This window comes from Myotis myotis, unplaced genomic scaffold (assembly GCF_014108235.1).
Source record: "Myotis myotis isolate mMyoMyo1 unplaced genomic scaffold, mMyoMyo1.p scaffold_m19_p_5, whole genome shotgun sequence".
Classification (NCBI taxonomy): Eukaryota; Metazoa; Chordata; class Mammalia; order Chiroptera; family Vespertilionidae; genus Myotis; species Myotis myotis.
The window spans coordinates 73893357-73914461 of record NW_023416357.1 but is presented as its reverse complement, the minus strand read 5'-3'; the positions used below and the strand labels follow the sequence as shown (position 1 = coordinate 73914461).

The following is a 21105-nucleotide window of genomic DNA, read 5'->3' as shown; positions in this document are numbered from 1 at the left end:
TCCTCTCTGAAATCAATAAAAATATATTTAAAAAATAAATAGACAAGAAAAGGCCATGCAATTCAAAGCGAAGGCATGGCACCCCTGTGCTATGCATCCCCTACCCCACATACCGTGTGCAGTTCTGTAGATGCTCTTCAGTCAGCGTGTTAGAGGGAAGGCTGACGCAGCGGCTGGCCTTCTCCTAGAGGTGCAATTAAACATCATCTGAAAACATGCAGCAAGCTCAGCACATGCAAGTCTCAATGAACGGGAGGCATGCAGGGGAGAGAGCAGACTAGAAGCTTTGTGTGCACTTTAAGGAGCTGATGGTGGTGGTGGTGGTGGGGAACTGTTGAGAACATCCTTGTACTCCTGAGCAAGAGAACCCGTTCAGTTACTTGGAATAGTTTTATATGAGCAATGTATGTTTGCTCATATTTAACCCCAAGGGCCTAAGGGGCACAAGTGTGACTCTTCTAGAGGAAACAGATACAGCTGAAGTTCTTCATAATGAAGGCAATTCACGATGGAAACCAATTGGGGTTTATTTAATTAGAGAGATAGTAACCAAAACTTGACGTTGCTATCGCAAGAAGAATTAGACAATTCTGAGTCCTGGCTGGGAGTTTACCTTGTACCAAATAATACATCATGTGGGTGTGACTCTCTAGATTGCATGATGGATATTCTGGGTCCTTCCATTCCTGAGTTTTGCATTTTGGCTGCCATACCATTTTTGAGGGCATGGCGTGCACAGAGCATGCTGGAAACATTGCCTAAAAAGATGCTCGTGTTTCTTATTCACTGGATTTAAACCACAGATTATAGTGCATGGTTTTCCAACAAATGCAATTATAAAACGTAGTTCGTGGCTCACTCTGCCACCCCCTGTGTGCTGGCAAGCACTCAGCTGCTCCGGCCTCCTGATCCACACGCAGCGGCCCGCATCATACAATGCCAACGTGGAGGTCCCTGTGGTGTATTTATTTTAAAGATCATTCCAGTGTTCAATAGTTAAGTCTTTAGAAATAGAGTTTCTATTTATGCGCCCTTTAATTGGGCTTGGGAATAAACCACCCAGTCACATGAGGAAAACAAACTCTTCCGGAGGCAGACTCCATGCCCAGGAAGGGCCTGGTTTCCCATCAACTGGTGGTCAAGGACTCCTAATACTCAAGGATCAAACTGTTTCGGGAAATTTAGAGACCAGAATGTAATTTCCTGTGACTTATTTAATCTTTCTCTCAGAGTATTATCCAGAGGAATAGCAAAGGGTCTATTCTCTAACATATCTCATGAGAAACACATAAATTTGGCTTTCTACCCATTCCTTTGGAATTTTTCTGGGGATTACCTCAAGGTGACAAAGGCCAGCAATCTGCAATGTCAAGAATGACAAAATTCAAAGGAAAAAGAGAGAGATCCTCCAAATAGCACTCACCGCCTTATTCTTTCCTTTGCTAGCAGAGCTCATGGGGTTTCCCTTGGTGTCTGTCTTCCTTCCAAGTGAGGTTAAGGGCAGTGTGCAAGTCTTCAGCTGGGTGACCGCCTGATAATTATTATTATTGTTCTGGTTGCCACTGAGTGTCTCCATGATGGATCGGAAAGTCCCGAAAGGTCTTTTTAGCTGATCCCCTGATTCGCTACTTGTGGAGGTCCGCTGGAGGGTCCTGCCCTTATCTCTGTCCTTCTCTCCATTGAGTTCAAGGCCAGTTTGCTCCATCTGCACCACAGGCTCCTCAAAGGTGACTCTGAGTTTCAAGTTCTGAGATGTCCGGCGCTTGGAGGACGGAGACTTGAGGGCACTCTTGGGACTCGTGGCCACTTTCTGGGCAGCCGTGCTGTCAGCGCTGGGCAGAGTGGGGTCTCCAGAGGGCTGGTTTGGGGGAGTGGTCCCTGAGCCTGGACCATGGGATTCCAAGTCTGGTTCACTGCTCTCTGAGGTGGGAGATGGGCTGTGGCCATCCAGAGATTTGGAGGCCTTGATCCCGAAAGGAAACCTGCGTCCTGACGCCAAGGTATGTTTCTTGATCATCAAGTGTAAGCTTTCTGCGCTGTCTATGGCCTCCGCACTTTCCACGATGGGCTGCGGCCTGGGCCGCTCAGCCTTCCTCACGGGAGTGCTCTTGGGGTCCTCAGAGGTGTTGGAGTCTGTGTCCGACTCACTCAGTGACCTCTGCATCAGCTGCCTCAGTCGGGCTAACTTCAGTTCTCTCTTCTCCGGAGGGATCTTCTTGGAATTTCTAGAGGAAGTCTGATTATCCTGGAATTCCAAGGACAGCTTTTCCTGGGTGCAGACATTCTCAGAGATGTCTTTCCCCAGTAACTGGCGAAGGATTCTATCTGAATCTTCATCTTTTGCTTTAGCCCTGGCCCGGCTGGATGCTGACAGGTTGGCAAGGACCTGCATCCCCTCTTGGACTCCTGGTTTGCTTCTGGCTACAGACTCATCATCGATATCTGGGGATTTCCACTGGGACTTTCTGGAAGCGGGAGAGCATGGCGAACTGAAAAGAGGAGGAAGGACACATTGGGATGATTTCCGACTGGGTTAAAATGACTCGGCCACAAGTCATGGCATGGTCTTGACTACCACTAACAACTTACAAATCAGTAAGAATGGAATAAGAATAATCACTTAATGTTTGTTCAAAGCAATTCACAAATACTCCATAGGACCAACCGTAACCTAAGTATAGTATGCCTCAGACCTCATACAATGACAAAATTTGTCTACTACTTTACTATTTGCACATGAATCCTGCACAGATTTTTCTCAATTTATCCCATCTTCAACAACCTAATGAGCCTATATATCCTTATTCTCATTTTATAGGTGAAGAAATGAAAGACCCTGAAAGAGTAAATGACTTGTTCATAGTCACTGGACGAAGAAATGGCAGAGCAGAGACAAACCAGGTCATCTGACTCCAGGCCCAGTGCCTTTTCCCTGGGTTACTGAATTCTTATTCCTCTTTATAAAGCTAAAATGTGTTCTGTTGTCATTTTCTTAAAAGACATTAAAAGGAAGTCCAAAAGAAGGCTCTGAGATTTAAGAGATGTAAGGACTCCATCCACTGATGTTCCTGGCATTACCTGGGTGAAGAAAGGAGTAACTTGCCCTCGGATCTCTGGGCCTCTAGAAGTTGCTGGAGCTGGTGTTGTAGTGTGACCCGTTCCACTGTTTGTCTGGGAAAACAGACCAAGGCAGTAAACTCTCTGGTACACAGTGTCTACTATGAATCATCAGGTGTAAATTTTTTCATGATAATTTACAATAAGTTGCTATAAATCTGAAAGCCTCATAAATGTGCATAATCTTCATCCTTACAGTTCAGAAAATTTCCCAAAGATACAATCAAAAGCACCCAAAATGAATGTAAATTTATTATTCATATGGTGGAGAACTGTAAGTAACCTAAATGCTCATCGATAAGACTGAGTTAAAAAAATTGTAATTATTTCTATAAAGGGAGCTATTAAAATGATAACACATTGGATATCTATTTCTTTGAAATTTTAAAAAGTTTTCCTAATTACTTAATAATTAGGGAAACTTTTTAAAATTTCAAAAAAATAGATATACATATTTATTTAAAAAAAAAAAAATATATATATATATATATATATATATATATATATATTGAGAGAGAGAGAGGAAGAGAGAGGAGAGAGAATACTTTATAAAGTGTATTTTACTTTCCTTAAGTAAAAAAGGAAGTTACTGTGTACAGTATGATCTCATTTTTAAGATTATAAATCTCTCTCTCTCTCTTTCTCCAAATAAGGTCATTTTCTGAGGCACTTGGGGTTAGGACTCTAACATATTATCATATATTTCTCTCTCTCTCTCTCTCTCTCTCTCTCTCCAAACAAGGTCATTTTTTAAGGTACTAGGGGTTAGGACTCTAACATATTATCATATACTAGAGGCCAAGTGCACCAATTCATGCACCAGTGGGGTCCCTGGGCCTGGTCTGCGGAATCAGGCTGAAACCGGCTCTCTGACATCCCCTGAAGGGTCCTGGATTGTGAGAGGGTGCAGGCCAGGCCAAGGGACCCCACTGGTGCATGATCAGGGCTAGGGAGGAACGTGGGAGGTTTGCTAGCTGGGATGGGACCACGGGAGGGCTCTAGGGCATGTCTGGCCCATGTTGCTCAGTCCCGATTGGCCGGACCCCAGCAGCAAGCTCACCTACCGGTTAGAGGGTCTTTCCCCTGGTGGTCAGTGCACATCATAGTGATTGGTCGACCGGTTGACTGTCTTCCCCCTATTGGTTAGTGCATGTCATAGCAAGTGGCTGAGCATATCATTAGCATATTACACTTTGATTGGTTGAACGGCCGACCGGACACTTAGCTATTAGGCTTTTATTACATAGGATTTTTGAGAGGGTCACAATTCAAACTATAATAGTTAGGCTGTAAATAAGGATTTCTAACAGAGCTGAACAGTAACTGTGTTTGTTAACTAGAAGTGGTAAAAGTATCCTGATAGGCGAAAGCATTCAAGAATGTCTCCCACTCAGAATTTTGAACTGGAAAAACCAGTGTTTTCCATCCATCCTTCTGCCTTGGAGCCTGAAGGGTACAGTGTGCCCTGGCTATACAAAGTGGTTATCTCTGCTCATTTCTAGTTTGCCAGCCTCACTGAGGCACATGGTGAGAAAAGGATTAGGGTCTACATGTAACCTATCCTATTTTACTTTGTCATTGGCCTAACTACAACTGCCCACAGCATTCAGCTTTGGGCACAATGGAAGAACTGCTGCCTATTAGTGTACACATGTATTTTATCCCAGGATCATCAGTAGAGAGAACAGCTGAGACTCTGACCGGGAAAGTTCCCCAATAAAACAGCAATTCCAGCTCATGAAAGCCTCTCAGGCTCTGTGGTACAGAGTCTGGGGGGAATGTTGTGTGAGCTCTTCTCTCTTATGAACCTTTAAAAAAAGAATTTTATTAGATCATTTTAAATTTCCTCTTTATGGTTATGTCTATACACTACTGAGGGGAGTGGACATGGGCACAACATTTTGGGAAGGATATTAGGTAGCATCTATCTATATTTTGAATATGTATGTCTTATGTTCTAGAATTTCCTTTCTAGGAACTTAGTTTTAGGAATGCCTACACATGTACAAAAAGATGTGTACAAAAAGACATGTATGTTCGCTGTGGGAAGATAACTTACTGAGTTAGAAATTTGTGTGCATTTCTCTTCAATTACAGCCAGCCCTTCAAGCTCACTTAGCTCGCTTGCCCCACGGGAGTTTTGTTTTTGTGGAACTGGGTGAAGAATGCTTGCAAGGAATCATATTATTTAAAAATATTATTATACTAGAGGCCCGGTGCACGAATTTTTTGCATGGGAGAGGGGGGGATCCCTCAGCCCAGCCTGTACCCTCTCCAATCTGGGACCCCTCGGGGGGTGTCCGACTGCCGGTTTAGGCCCGATCCCACAGAGATTGAGCCTAACTGTTCTGCCTGCCAGCCTGATCACCTCCTAACCACTCCCTTGCTAGCCTGAATGACACCTAACTGCTCCCCTGATGGCCCGATTGCCCCAAACTGCCCTCCCCTGCTGGCCCAACTGCCCCCAACTGCCCTCCTCTTCTGGCCTGATCGCCCCCAATTGCCCTCCCCTGCCGGCCTGGTTGCTCCCAATTGCCCTCCACTGCTATCCTGGTTGCCCCTAACTGCCCTCCCCTGCTGGCCATCTTGTGGTGGTCATCCTGTGACCACATGGAGATGGCCATCTTGTGTGATGGCATGATTGTAAATTTGCATGTTATCCTTTTATTATATAGGATATTTCATCTATTAAAAGCCTAATCTCTTTAAAGAGAGTATTCTATGTACTGGCAGGGGGTGGGGTGAAGGGATGCAGAAACTTGTACCTCTAAGGCAAGACAGTACAAGTAGGGAGATCAAGGTTTCACCAAACTTGTAGAAGAGCCAAAGGGTCCAAGGCCTTGTCACATGCTTTTATAAATTACACTTGTAATAAGTTAAGGCCTTCCACCAAGCATACACTTCATAATTTTCCTTTAAAATTTAATTTTTAAGGCTTATCATCCCATTCTGTTAATGTTATTTCAAATACTGATTCTGATTTTTAGTGATTCTGTCCCCACTATGGCAACTCTAACTTGACCGCTGTGTTTTGCAAAGGCTGACCTTGGTCTCAGGCGGGTGTCTGCTCCTAATCCTTCAACCCATCGAAGACCTATCTGTCCTCCAGCCCCCCTTTATCCAAGCCTATCCTGACAACAATCCCAGAAAACTTCCCTGACAGTGAGGTATGCAATGTGTGCCAGTTTAACAATCTCATAGTGAAAGAACTGACTGTAGCTAGACAGAGTAATATCATGCTGACTGAATAAGATTTTATGTTCTGAGGATTTATGAATCATCTGATTACTTTTTATAGCAATTTACTAGTAATGGTTACCAGATTAACTGTCTGTAATTTCCCAACTATATATTTTTCTTTTTGAGAAAGCTGAGAAACTGGCCCATCTCTAGACTTTTCTTTCTCATGAACTTTAGAAGTTGGGGGATGATTCCATGCCTGCCCTCTAATCTGGCCCTGAGATGGGAACACACAGAGAGAGCTCTCTCTCTTTGTCCAACAGCTTAAATTCCTGGCTTAGAAAACTTGCTTTGCACTTTTCTTATTTGTGTGAACATCATTTGGCCTCTGCAGAGATGGCATCTTCAGCATGAACGCTGGCTGTGAGGATTTGGGGTGGAAGGAGAGAAGAAGATGAGAATGCAAGGAAGTCCCCATGCAACCCACACGGGGAGCTTCCCAAAGCACCTGCTAAAACCTAAGCACAGGAATGACGGGCCAGACTTTGTTCTCAGCGAGCGAATAGGCACTTACTCCTTCAGCTGCTTGGTTAACTTCACCACCTGAGAGGCCAGTGACATGCAGGTCTCCACCACCACCAGGTACCGGGAGCACAGGGTGTGCCCGTGGCGCTCAGCACTCTGGGAGGGCTTGTCCCCCGCGTGGTTCTGCATGGTGACATTTGCTCCGTACTCAACCAAGGTCTGTCAGAAAGGCAGAGACATGGGGTCATATCAGGGCCTCCTTCTCAACATTTTTAATGACTGTAACAGAAGGTTGAATGGAGATTTCCTGTTATTCCAAAACCAGTTCCCAGAGCCCATAACAGGACAGGGTGGGGCAACCTGGCAAGCTTTCAGCAGTCGATATCGATATCGGACACCTCCTGCCCTACTACCAGCAACCCCACCCAGGTTCTGGAGGAGGAGGAGCCTGGGAGGGGAGGAGGTTGCTGCCAGGTCCTGTCCTTTATGAGGCATGCAGGGCACAGGGCAGTGCAGAGTGGTGTCTGTGAGGAGATGCTTCATCCCTTTCAATGGGTGGGCTCATAACATGGGGATGCCTGTCAGGAGGAGAGTGGGACTTGTTTATCGGTGCCGATTGACTTGGGCAGCACACTTGACATGTTGCTGAGCCTAAATGATCCTGATCAAGAATAAAAAGAACTGGAATGAAATGACATGGCCGGGGTTGGGCAGCAGCCTGCACTCCCACCATGTGCCATGGCAAGCGTATGTCTCATAGATTGAGCAGATGAGGTAGAAGGGAGCTTGGTGCCAGGCTGTTATTACCCCATCAAATATGGGAGGGTTCTCCAGCCTTGGCCAGGTGGCTCAAGTGGTTGGAGCAAGTCCCATATACCAAAAAGGTTGTGGGTTCGATTCCTGGTCAGGGTACATATCTGGGTTGGGTTCAATCCCTGGTTGACCTTCCTACGGGAGGGAAGCAACCAATCCATGTTCTCTCTCTCTCTCTCTCTCTCTCTCTCTCTCTCTCTCTCTCTCTCTCTCTGTCTTTCATATGGGGTAAGGATAAAAAAAAAATAGGAGGGTTCTCTAGCAGCAAGAGGCAGTGGGGTGCAACACAAGTAGAGAGAATTGTGTGGGGAAAGAAGGAGGGTATAGATCTCCTCTGTCAGGTATCAGTGGGGAGGCTCAGAGGGCCCTATGAATACCCCACCGCAGTGCCCTTCAGAAGTCAGCCCCTGAAGGCTGCCCACAGAGGGCATCAGTAGTGAACCATGGTGAGCTGAGGAAGCAGTGACAGCTTTCAGGAAGCGTGCCATGATCTTTCCCAGGTAAGCAAAGAGACAGTGGGCTTTTTCTCTCCATACCTCCACTTTCTCCCCAGCACTGGAGCCCAGAAGAGAGAGAATAGGAGCTAGCATGGCGAGTAAACAGCCGATCATGCCTCACTCCCCCATGCCAAGTCCCTTGACCCCTGAGTCCAATCTGGGTTGGGGATGAGAATGCTTTCAATCAGAAATAAGACTGAGACTTTAAACTGGTTTGGATTAAATGTTAATAGTTAAAAGCAAGCAAAAAGTTATGGAATCCGGCCAGTGTATCATTAGTAGAGGAGAGAGAGATTTGAACGAGCATGGTTCACATCATTAATTAAAAACCAACAGCAAACTTCTTTCACATTATACTGTGATGACATTAGATGCCACAAAAAGCTGTGGCACCAACACGAATCCACTGCCACAGTCTGACATATCCTTTGACACTATCAACATGAGATTGTAGACTTCTGGATTTACTTCGGTAATAGGTAATGTTTTTCCCACAAGCAATGCTTGTAATTTTTAAATTCCTAGACTACTTAGACTCAGGGGTCATTGAGGAGCTTCGTTTTCCTTTCAGCTTATGATCACTCACCATGAAAGGTCAATCTGCCAGAAAGCCTCCCGTCCCCCTCCCAAGAGGCAGGGGGACCACCTCGCCCGAGCTCTCCCAGCTCTCCGACACTCAGTGCAAACACAGCCTGGATCACTCCCTTGACTCAGGCCTCTGCAGCTTTCTTTCCAATGTTTTTCAAGCTCAGTTCCCTTCCCACCTCATAAGGAACCTTGGTCACTCCCTCTTCTACTCTCAGTCTCTTTGTATTTTTTTAAAATATCACACCCAGTACACACAGACCTGCTTCCAAGATTATCCAAGTTTCCACATCCATGGTATCGAGCGCCAAAAGTATCATTTGTGCTAAGTGGAGTGATGAATGTTCTGAAAGGACAGACTGCCTCTCCTCACATATTAAAAAGAAAAATAACTGAAATCTCAAACGGAATTGGTGATATCAGCTGGTTTTCTTTGGCTTTCGCCATTTATTAGCTGATAAAAAAGTTTATTTCAAGACTATTAAATATTGGAGTGTTTTGTTAAATGGAAAAATAACGTTTTCCATTTTTATTTGATTATTTTTCTTCCACAAAAAATAATGCTACTCCTTTCATCTTCCTGCAGATCCTGGTAATAATTTAAATTTCTCTCCAATTTCTCATCACTCCTTTTACAACTTGGGGCCTTAAATTAGAAGTTTTATCCTTTGCCAACATTAGTGGGGGAACTTTTGAACACTTGGAATATTTTCTATCAATTTAGCTCTCCAAACAGCAGTTGTATGTGGGTGGAAACTCTAGAGAACTGCTTTAAAAAAAAAATCATTCTCTGCCTTTTACTTTATAGCTTTTCCATATCTTCTCATGTCATTTCCTGAGTCCTCTCTACTTTCCTGATCAACTGGTTCTCACTGCCCAGTTTTCTCTTATCAGAAACAGTCTGCCTTGCACACAGTAGGACCCTAATAAATACCTGCTAAATAAATGAGCACATTAAGTTTGTAATAAAAGAAACAACACATAAGGCAACAAAGAGTGTTGCTTTCTTAGAGTTGTTATGTCCACATAACGTATTTGCACTGTGTGAACTTGTGAAGTAGAAGTACTTTCTCTCATCCTGGCTGTCAACCACATGCTCTCAACGGCTCTGCTCAAGGAGTGGGAACAAAGCCACAGGTGCTGAGTCATTTTCAATGGTAAAAATGGTGTTACTGGTCTGATTCTGGTAATTGTGATTCCTGTTCATAAATTAAATTCAAGGCCACATCTAAACCCCGTTTCTGGTTCCCAGCCTTTCTTCCCGTCACACTGTCACTCCTCTTCTGCCTGCTGTTCCCGACTCTTCAGCTGTCCTCTCTCTTTGCTTTGTCACTTGAAGTCTGAATGCTTTTTTCTGGGTGAAGAGGTCTATCTGGCTTTTCCATTCGCATGAAGACCCTTGCTTGGACCTCTTACTGTGTGCTATTATGATGGCGGCACCTGGTCAAGCTCAATTTCGTGCAGCTCTGCATTTGGCTGAGGGATAAGGTGCCGACTCCTCTTGTGGAAATCCTACCCTCTCTAAGAAGCCCTCTCTGATGCCCCTCATGTGGTTTGGGGCAGGGGGAGAACCTCCCTCCCCTCTCCTGTGGCTCTGTTCCCCAACCTCTTTACATCATTGCACACATAGATTATAGTAATACTGGTAAGGCATACTCAGCTAAAAAGATGAGGCCCCCTGAGGCCCGCGGGTAGAGTGGCTGGTCAACCAAGGCCATAGCTAGTCTGCCCAACAGCTGAGGGGATCCACAGCTGAGTCCTTCCTGTTATCAACTCTGGGCCCATTTAAATGCATTTGAGAAGCTCAGTCCTGCTACAGGGAAAGACTACAGCACACTCTCTCTAACCCACTGCTCCTTTCTTTCTCCAAAGAATTCCTCTAACCCAGCGGTTCTCAACCTGTGGGTCGCGACCCCTTTGGAGGTCGAACGACCCTTTCACAGGGGTCGCCTAAGACCATCCTGCATATCAGATATTTACATTACGATTCATAACAGTAACAACATTACAGTTATGAAGTAGCAACGAAAATAATTTTATGGTTGGGTCACAACATGAGGAACTGTATTTAAAGGGCCAGAAGGTTGAGAACCACTGCTCTAACCCATTCTTAAAAAATCTGTCCTATTTTTCATATACCTATTTTTCATAAATCTGTCCTATTTTATTTGCCAATGGTAGCAAGAACAGTCTGCCCTTTGAGAGACTGAGAGTTGTCAGTCTGGTACTGATTTCCCACTGTCTTGAGGACATGGAAGTACTTCATGTCTATTGTCCTCAGCATCCTGTGACATTCAAGGAGAATCTTATAGGGCTATTCTGCTTATATCTGTGTGGATTTGTGAAAATACAAATATAACTATATAATTTCTTATCATCTACTACAATAGGAAAAGCTGATTTAATCCATTCTCCCAATGGATTGAACAAAATTTCCTTTTTTTTATTACTTGATAAATGCATTCTGCTCTTCCAAGCAGCAGGGCCTGTGTACCTGGATGCACCCGAGGTAGCCGTGCTGAGAGGCTACATGGACTGCACTGTTGCCATCCTGGTCCACTTCGTCCAACGAGATGCCTTGTTCTTGCATGAACTGAAGAAGCCACAGAAGAATCTTTTCCTATAAACACAACGAGAGTTGGAATTAATGGAGTATCATGTGGAGAAATCTAATATGAAGTCAGAGGGAAACAAAAGCCCCAAATTGTGAAGACAGGACATAACCACCCTTACCATATCAAGAGATAATTCCCATATAGTGTGAACTGAAAAATCTATGGATCTCTGAAGTCGATGAAAGAGGAATGCTCAGCAAAGTGTAAGAGCAGGAAGTTATCTCAGAACTGCTCTTGTTTTACTTACTGTTCTATAGATGGGAGAGTGGATTTGCTGAAAGTTTGAGGACCTCCTCAAAGTCCCCCCGCTAGACAGATCCCATGTGGAAACCAGAATCCAGGTCTTTTGAGCCCCAGGCCATGTTTTTGCTACTTTGTTATACTGTCTGTAGGCTTCCAGAATATTATTATAAAACGTTGAACTCGTGAGACAGCTAGCTCCCACTTTTAAGCTTATAATGCTTCCACCAGACCTTCCTAATCCCAAAGCTCCTGCAATCAACAGGCTTACGAAAGGAGGCAACACCTTGAGCTGCCGAGTCTAAGAGAACCCCACCAAAATGCAACTGACACCCTCTTGATTTTTCTGACCACGTATCGGTCATGTTTTGAAGGCAAAGCTTTCTCTTCTTCCACATTCAAAGGAAGCCACCGATGGCTCTGAACACAAACTTTCGAAAGCAAAGACACAGAGCAGTCGGTGTGTGTTACCAGAATCCCTTTGCATTTTACCCACGGAGTCTTTGTAGTGTTTTCATGTTATGTTTGGCCCAGGCAGAAAGCAGGGGGATGGGATTTCACTGTTTTAAAATAGAAAAATGAAATAAAATGTTAAAAAAAATATGAGAGTGGTAAAAACAACAGCATGGAGCTTAGTGAGTGGAATCTGACATTTCAAAAGATGATCATGTGTTTGAAAGAGCCTTGAACCTCTCCTTAGCCTTTTAAAGGCTTTATTTCCAGTTATTTGCTCGGGCTGGTCATGAACTTTTATACTTTTCTGGATTAAATTTGCCTTCACCTTCTGAACATGCCAACTAATCTGCTAAAGGAATGTTGGATAAAAACAGCCAGCTCCTTTAATGTTTCACCCGTCATGTGGGGAGCAGGGCACTGTGTATGAAGGCATCTGGGGCATCGGGGACAGGCTGAACATGTGCACCACACTTTTTCCACATGAGCAAGCAGGGAGTAAGACCCCTAAAGAGCAAGAAGAGAAAAATGTAACCAATGCCTACAACCTAGCAAGAATGCACCCCAGGAAAGCAGAGTGAAGTGTTAGCTGCAAAAACAGACAGACCTTGCAGAAAGTGAAACCTTCCGCATCCCTAGAGCAGGAGGTGGAACAGAGCCTCGAGGCCAGGCTGGGAGGTAGAATTGGGATGAGGATCTACCGAAAGGCTCAACCCTCTTCTTTAGAGACAACTTGGGGAAAGTTGGAGCTGAAATTTGAACCAGAGCAGGTGATCTTTCACATGCGTAGAGGAGGACAATTTGCTTTACGTTTCCTAATTGATTGTTATTTGGAGACAGATGATTGCACCATATGATCAACTTAACTCCTTAAAAGATGCTGATGAGTGGACGTGTCTTGGGGTAAAAGACATACCACCCGGTTCAAAATCGATGGCTGAGGCATAGAAACATCAAGAGGGCAGGCTGCTGCAACTTCGCAGATGCAAAAGGCAGTCCTGCCATCTCTAGCAGGTCATCCTCAAGCCTGTGGTGACTTGGGCTCACTCCACAATATTAAATCATGGGATCATCATATGCCAAGTGTGAGAGAGTTAGCGACTCATCCAACTCACACACTCTTATTTTATGAATTAGAAAACTGAAAAAAATAACTATTTCCTGATATTCTAGTAGCTCTTTTCTTTAGAAAGTAACGTTCAGAGGAGTTCAAGATATTTAGAAATGTTTTATAGGTACCTTCTGGTCAGGCATATTTTCATATTTTTCAGACTCAATAAGATGTTATAGTGGATATGTCTATTCCACAAGCATGGAAAATGCACTTTACAGTAATTCACAGAGCTCTGACTTTCAGAAATGGGGTGGTAGGAAATGGAATACTGCATTTCATATGACTAGGAATTTTTCCTTTGTAGAAATCTGGGAAAGAATCTAGCCACCTGTTTTCTCCAACTAAGAAGGCCCTTGATGAATGCAGGGGTTGATAATCTGGGAGAACAAGACAAGTCTGTGTGAGGCAAGAGTTGCCTTGGCTCCTGATGGCTCTCCAAGTCAGGTTCAGCCTATACTGTTACAATGACCTGTCTTCTTGTGATAGCATGGGTAACTCTTTCTTCCTTACAATTAAAGATCTCATCCAATTCAATAGGCAAGACTTACACAAAGGAAGGACCATCACTCGATTGTTCACAATATATAAGACAGGCCTTTGCCCAGCACCTCAAGTTCAGTTTTGTGTTCTGCATTGGACAATTTATTTTAATAAAAAAATAAGCCATTGTCTTGTCCACTGAGATATTATATAGAATCGTCTTCTACGATTACCAAAACGGTCTAGATGACTATATACCTGTTCTAACAACTTGGGATTTCTAACATCTAGGATTTCAGTTCTAACATCTAGGATTTCTGATATGGACATGGAGATAGCTAGAATCCCTGGTTTTGGTAAAAGCATTGAGCATCCGCTTTCAGAGAAAAGTTGCTTTCTGCTCTTATTTCATTGTAGAGATCCTACAATTTAGACAATTTAAACTTAAATATCTAGTAAGGAGAACCGAACAAATACAGCTGTTTTCTCCAATTAAGAAAGCCCTTGATGAATGCATATTTACCATGGTGTCCACCTCTTCTAAGACCTTTAACATCTAACACCTACCTATCACTACCCCTGCTCCTCTGAAGATGTTAGAGGAAGAATGCAGCTTCTGAGCTTCATTTTTCCTAAAAGTATTGCTTTCAGAGAGCATTCAATGCAGTCATATGGATAGAGAGGTTCTTCTGTATTATTTCTGTTTAACAGCATGCCTCTCCCACTTATTCTACCCATCTACCCACACATCTATCTATAGCCATTCAACTTTCATTATTGACTGAAAACTTCATTCATCTACTAGTTTCATCTTCTGGGAATGTCTATGCTTTTCCTAAAGACAATGCAATTGTTTAAAGAGGCAATTAATTAATATATGTAATTTTTGAGATTGCCGAACAAAGTCTAATAAAAATGTAGTTGAAAAGTATGCTTCAGGTTATTATTAGAATGAATAAAATCCCTGCAGTTTTTGATGCAACCATAATTGTTGACGGATGAGCGTTCCCTGTGGTCATATATCATCAAATCTAATACAGCCTCACTTATAAGATTCATTCTGGTCTAAGATGTTAAAATGTAAAGTAAATGGCTAGTAATGATTTCATAATGTCATTTACTGTGAGATAAATGTAGAATCTAGAGATAGTAAAATGTGTGTGGGGGGGGAAGTACATATAAGAATTGGTTAAGAACTGAATAATTCTTTGGTAAATTTTTCTTATATTTTACTTATGGCGAAATAAACTAAGTAATATTGATAGCAATAAGAATAATAAATTGGAAGCTATCTAATCATAATAGCCAACATTTATCTACTATATGTCCACAATGGGCAGAGCTTCATGTGGCTTTTCTCATTTAGTCCTCAGAGCAACCCTGTGAGGAAACTTCTATTAACTCCATTTTTAAAAAAATCTTCACTTGATATTTTTTCCATTTATTTTTTAGAGAGAGTGAAAGGGAGGGAGGAGAAAGATGGAAAAACATGGATGTGAGAGAGGCACATTAATTGATTGTGATTGGTTGCCTCCCACAGGTACCCTGACCAGGGCTGGGGATCGAACCTGCAAACCAGGTGCATGCCCTTTGACTGGAATCAAATCCTTGACCCTTCCAGTCCTAGAGCTGAGGCTCTAACCACTGAACACCAACCAGGGCTATTATCTCCATTTTAAAGATGAAGAAACTGAGGTCCAGGGAGACCTTTTCTTTAAAAAAAAAAAAAGTATTAAGGCCATTGAGCTAGTAAGTGGTAAGGCTAAGGTTTAAACACAGACACTTGACTCAGAAGTCAGTGTTCTCCATAACTCTGTTTTCTAACTTCTGAGTATGAGTATTCACAACTACGCAATGCCCGTGAGCCCTGGCTCCGTAAATGACACCCTTGCTTTGCACCCTCTGGGCCCCAGAGAGCATGGCCAGCTGCCTGTCAGTCTGTGGTGTCATGGGGCTCCGTGTTGGTTATGGTTTTTCCCAGACTGGTCCTTGGAGAGCAGATGGACGCTCGTGCTAATCAAAGGTTTTTCTGTTTTGCTTTCATCTGCCCTTGCAGCACTCTCAGTGTGTTTACTTATTTCTACCCCAAGATGGTGAAACAATAAAGTCAAAGGATTACTTCCCCTTTTAAAAGTAAATTGTGGAAAAACAGTAACACAGCCTGTGGAAGCATTCCCCCTCACCAGCATCTATCACTGTTCACGACCATTCCTAGGAATTGCTGGGCCTTTTCTTCTTTTTCAAAAAGTGCCCATGCCCCCACCCACCCAAATCTGTATCAGGGCAAACATTTTTTAAAAAATATATTTTATTGATTTTTACAGAGAGGAAGGGAGAGGGATAGAGAGCTAGAAACATCGATGGGAGAGAAACATCGATAAGCTGCCTCCTGTACACCCCCTACTGGGGATGTGCCCTCAACCAAGGTACATGCCCTTGGCTGGAATCGAACCCGGGACCCTTCAGTCTGCAGGCCGATGCTCCATCCACTGAGCAAAACCGGTCAGGGCAAAGGGGCAAACATTTAAAAAGGAGAATGAACACCAGAGTGTGGACAAAGGTACTCTTGGTGAATGCCCATTGCTATGATGAAGGTTGTTCTTGCAGCAGAATCTCTTAACTAAAAAAGTCATGTGAATGCTTCAGAAACAAAATGATCACAGGTTTGAAGGTGAACATAACAGCCCACTGAAGCAGCAACCAATGCAAAACAGGCTGAAGCCCCAAGCAGCTGAGGGCAAGAGCTTTGCTGGATGAGACCATCTGAACCTTCATGTGCGAATAAAACAGCCCAAATTACACAGGTGGTAGCCTTGACTTGAGACAATTCAGTCTCAAGGGACAGCAGAGCAGGCCTCTCGAGGACATCCCTGCTCATTCCTGAGCCTCCCCGAGGCTCTCACCTTCACGCTCCCTGGGCTGGCTCTGTTAGGAAAATCAGGCAATGAAATAATTGCACCCTCTGAGACTTCATGTGTCAAGATGAGGAAAATCAATTCCTATCACCCAAAGCTCTATCACTGCAGGACACCACTAAAAACTGCTGCCTACCTGTGGTACTGGAGTCTTTAACGGTAAATTTTTATTTAAAAAAAAGGACACAAATTGGGAGTCAAAGGGAGCCCATTCTTTAAGAATCTATATGAGGGGCAGAGGGCAACTAAAATAAACCAGGAGAGGAATTTTTCTCTGTACTATCCTTTTCAGAGGTATTTACTAAGGAAACAAAACCAGAGCACACTCAAGTGCCTGCTTGATGTAGAAAAACTTGCATGTGCTGAATCCATTAGAAAACTGTTCAATAACAGTCTTCCTTGAGAAAATATTAGCCTTGTAACAGTTCCAAGTTCAGCATCTCTGCAGGTTATCTGTTATGTAAGTCGCTGTGGCGATGTAGGATGGCTGGACAGAATTCACAGATCTAATGGGCTTCTCCATTTTCCCCTCGGGTAGGAATACTCTCCCGAGGGCGCTGCTGGGCTGCCCTGCTCAGAGCTGTACTTGAGGTCATTAAAAATGCTTATCAGCTTGAAATAACAACCTGAAGATTGATATTAGCATGAGGCAAATGTCTGACACCGCTCTTCCATAGGTCAGTAATTTCCATCTTTTCCTCTCATTCAGCCAAGTAAGCCATGCTATCACCCAACCAGTCCCAGAAAGGGCACTCTCTTTTGTTCTGTCCCAATAGCTTCCAAATTATGAGAAACCTGCTGTGAGAGTTGAGCAGGGAAACTGGCATATATAAGCAACATTTCCCAAGACAAAGAAGGCCGGATGCCCAATTATTTACTTAAAGTCTCAGAACAGGCATGCGATCCTTTCCTCCTTTTCTTTGGCAAACTCGACCAAAAGTGCAGGCAGCTTTTCTCTAATATCAAAATTCCTTGTTAGACTTTATATAAGCACATCAAATCAGGGACATGAGACAATTATGCTAATAATTTGAGAATAAATTAAATTCTGTTTTATACTGAAGACTATTTCTAAAGATTAGCAGTGATTAAATTATTTTGGTCATTTGAAAATTGTCTTCTGCTCTTTGCCAGTGTAAGTCAAAAAAATGGGGGAGGGACAGCCTTAGCAAATGCTTATTAACTATTATGATTGTAGGATACCATGGCTGTACAATAAATACACAATATGGAGTAATCCTTTCAAAGACAGTGGCTTCTACAAATTTTAAATGCTCTTCCTGCTCTTTTCTTCATTTTCTAAACTTAGTACAGGTGCTCACTTCTTCAATGAGCTGCAACAGGTACTCTATATATCACAAAGTATTGTTAGATAAAATGGTAAAAAAGATTTCTGCAGCTAAATCAATGCCACTGTGAGCGAGTTTTACAAATTACAGAGAGAGACAAAACAGAATCTAGCCCTGAAGTCAGAGGACTTGAGATCCGGTCTTTGCTCTTACTAGCCTTGAGACGTGGGCAAGTCACTAAGCTGTCTTTCTTCAGTCTCCTCTATAGTATAGAGTGGGGATAAAAACATGACCTAACAGGGTTGTTTTAAGGAATAAGTAGATAATGTACACAAATTCCAATGGCATGGTGCCTGGTAACATATGGAAAACAGTACATATTAATATATATTTTAATTGAAGTCACGAAGACTCCCACTAAAAAGAAAAGACTGTAGTAATATTCTCCAAGTCAATTTTTTGAACTTGAAATTGTCATGCTTGAAAAAGCATAATCTCTTGTTGACAATATCACAATTTACTGCCACTGGGGAAAGTTTATGAAGCCAAAGGGGATACGGTTATATGCATGAGAAGCAATTTTCTTTGCCACAAACAAATATGAGTGAATCTATTTTAATATAGTGCTGACTTTATTTATTTTTTAAAGACTGGGACTGGCATTTTGTGGTCCAACTTTTTAAGAAAAGATAATTTATATTCATTCCCTCCAAGGGAGTTAGTGATGAATTTTCACTCCATGCACTGGATTGTGATCTGTGTATATCAATTACTCACACTGGGCTTTCCTACTGTAAAAATTGGTTATCACTGAGACTCATCTAGTAAGCGTGCTTGTTCATTGAGGGAGACTTCCTTGATCAATGTCTTACTAAATATTTTCTTCTTAATTTTGGGTTCAAGAATATCATATTTTGAGCTCAGTTGGTTAGAACATTGTCCCGATATGCCAGGGTTGTGGGTTCAATCTCCAGTCAGGGCACATACAAGCAGCAACCAATACATGCATGGATAAGTGGAACAATAAATCTCCATCTCTCTCTCTCTCTCTCTCTCTCTCTCTCTCTCTCTCTAATCATTAAAAAGAGAATATCAGCTTTCTTCTTGACAGAAGTTAAATGTTTTTATTGTAGAAAATTTGGAAAACACTTAAAAATACAAAAGAAAAAAAGCCACATGTAATTCCACTCTGAGTGATAACTACTATAAATAGCAGTGACACAATTTTTTTTTTTTAGTCTTATTACCTGTTTCTCTTCCTCTCTCTCTCCAAAGTTCAAATTTGGTACCCAATTACAGGAACAGTTTTGTATCATAAATTTTAACTTAAATATTATATAATGGACATTTTCCTATAAAATTTCATCATATAAATATAGCTTCATTATTTATCTAATATCCTACTATGGAATTTTAAGTTGTTTTAGAACATTTTTTCATTAAAATGCTTAGTGAATGTGATTGCTTATAAATCTGATAATTAAACATTCTTCATACCTGGCCAAAGCCACCTGCGTAATGAATAAGGCTTGGAAAATCCTTAGAACAACTCAGTTCTGCAATGGCTTCCGTTTCACTCACCATCCAGCGCACGCACTCTAACTGACCATTCTAGATTTTAGAAAAAAGGGAAAGGGAAGAAGAAATTAATTTAATTTTTACTTTTGTATCAGACTTTATTTACAACATAGGTATATCGCCTATTATATTTCTGATATGTGGCTCTGGATCTAAATAAACGATAGAATTTATTTAAGCACATTTTCATCAGTTATTTTAAAGTCACTATATTAAGGTATAATCTGCATACTATAAAATATACCCTTTTAAAATATACAGTTTGATGAATTTTGGCAAATACATACTCACTTGTATCTACAACTCCAATCAAGATTAGAACATTTCCATCACCCCACCCCAAAACATTTCTGCTAGCCTTTTGCTCTCATTCCCCTCACCTTTGCCCGAGGCAACCCCTGGTATGGTTTCTATCACCATAAAATTTTATCTCTCTTTTGCATCTGGCTTCTTTCATTCAGCATAATGCTTCTGAGATTCATCCAAGCTATGGCTTATATTAATAATTCATCCCTTTTTATTGCTGAGAAGTATTCCATTACATGCATATATCACATTTTGGATACCCATCAACAAACTAAAGAAAGACAAAGTAATCCCAGCCTACTGGCCCCAATGCTACTTTCCCTGAAGGCTTCCCTGACTTGTGTCCACCAGTGTCGAGGTCCCACACTGTGCGATCCAGGAATGCAGTTGTGAGATATATAACCTAGTGACCAAGACCCAGACTTTGTAATGGATTTAAGTCCTTAATTTACCACTTAGTTACAAGACCTTGATCAAGCTATGTCACCTCTCTGATACTCAATTTTCTCCTCTGTGAAACAGCGGGGTGAGCAGTAACCACCTCATAAACGTGCTGCGGAGATCAAATGAGACGAAGCACGTCAGCTTACTAAGCACACAACACTTGCCACCTTATCCTATCAAAGCGCTCTCTGAGACACTCACTCTGTAAGACAAATGAGGCATTCAGCTGCCTCCCTGGTTTGCATGGTGTGGGACCTAGCAGAGGAATAAAGAGCTACTGTCGCATGAGCTCAGGGAAGTCTATTCTAAAATCAAGACAGGGGAGGTAATCTGCTCATTCTTCATTTACTGCTACAGAGTTTCAAGTAGTCATCTCACAACTATACACACGCAGAGTCTATTCCCTCTATTTGGAATATCTAGCATAACCAACCGGGGGTTTATTGAACAACTTCCTGGTGCCTCATTCACATTTATTGCCTCCCTCTCTGCCCTCCTTGCTGCCTGGGGAGGCTGATCTGAATGCATTGGCTCCCGTGACCCCTGGCTTCTGGCTCGTTTTGATTGATGGAGAGTTGTGGCAAGAGACCAAGAAAGGAGAGTGAGTTTGAGGTTCCCTCTGCTCCTGGCTCCCGTTACCCCTCTATGGGGTTGTCATTGGCTGGCTGAACCAATGACAGTCAAAGGTCAAAGGTCAGCCAGTCTTCTATGCAGCCATCTCTCTCTCAGGTCCTTCCCCAATCCCTTCAGGCTCTGGGGTGGTAACTGTGCTCTGGTTGTGACCCCCCCCCCCCCCCAGATATCGTGGGCTCCCTACACCCTACCCACTCTCCTCTTGTATATAAATCCTTCATTACTGACTTTCCTTAAGTTATATAATTTGAACATTCCCAAGTGTTTTCTACCAGGATTTAAAAAATCACACTGATATAATGTGCTTCATTCCCTCTGGAT

General features: G+C 42.6%; 1 protein-coding gene across 3 annotated transcripts in view; it reads right to left on the bottom strand.

Annotated features, from left to right (window-relative positions):
* Positions 1–21105, bottom strand: part of LOC118656960 (synuclein alpha interacting protein) — a 141162-nt gene that overhangs the window by 8202 nt on the left and 111855 nt on the right. The window contains exons 6-11 of one of the 3 annotated variants that reach the window (XM_036310781.1): positions 19321–19434; positions 11212–11337; positions 6872–7041; positions 3079–3171; positions 1424–2489; positions 114–184 (exon numbers count right to left, since the gene is read on the bottom strand). In XM_036310781.1, the coding sequence (XP_036166674.1) occupies positions 114–184; positions 1424–2489; positions 3079–3171; positions 6872–7041; positions 11212–11337; positions 19321–19434 (1640 nt within the window). The remainder of the gene's footprint in view (positions 1–113; positions 185–1423; positions 2490–3078; positions 3172–6871; positions 7042–11211; positions 11338–19320; positions 19435–21105) is intronic. The other 2 variants (XM_036310783.1, XM_036310782.1) reach the window with 2 other exon arrangements.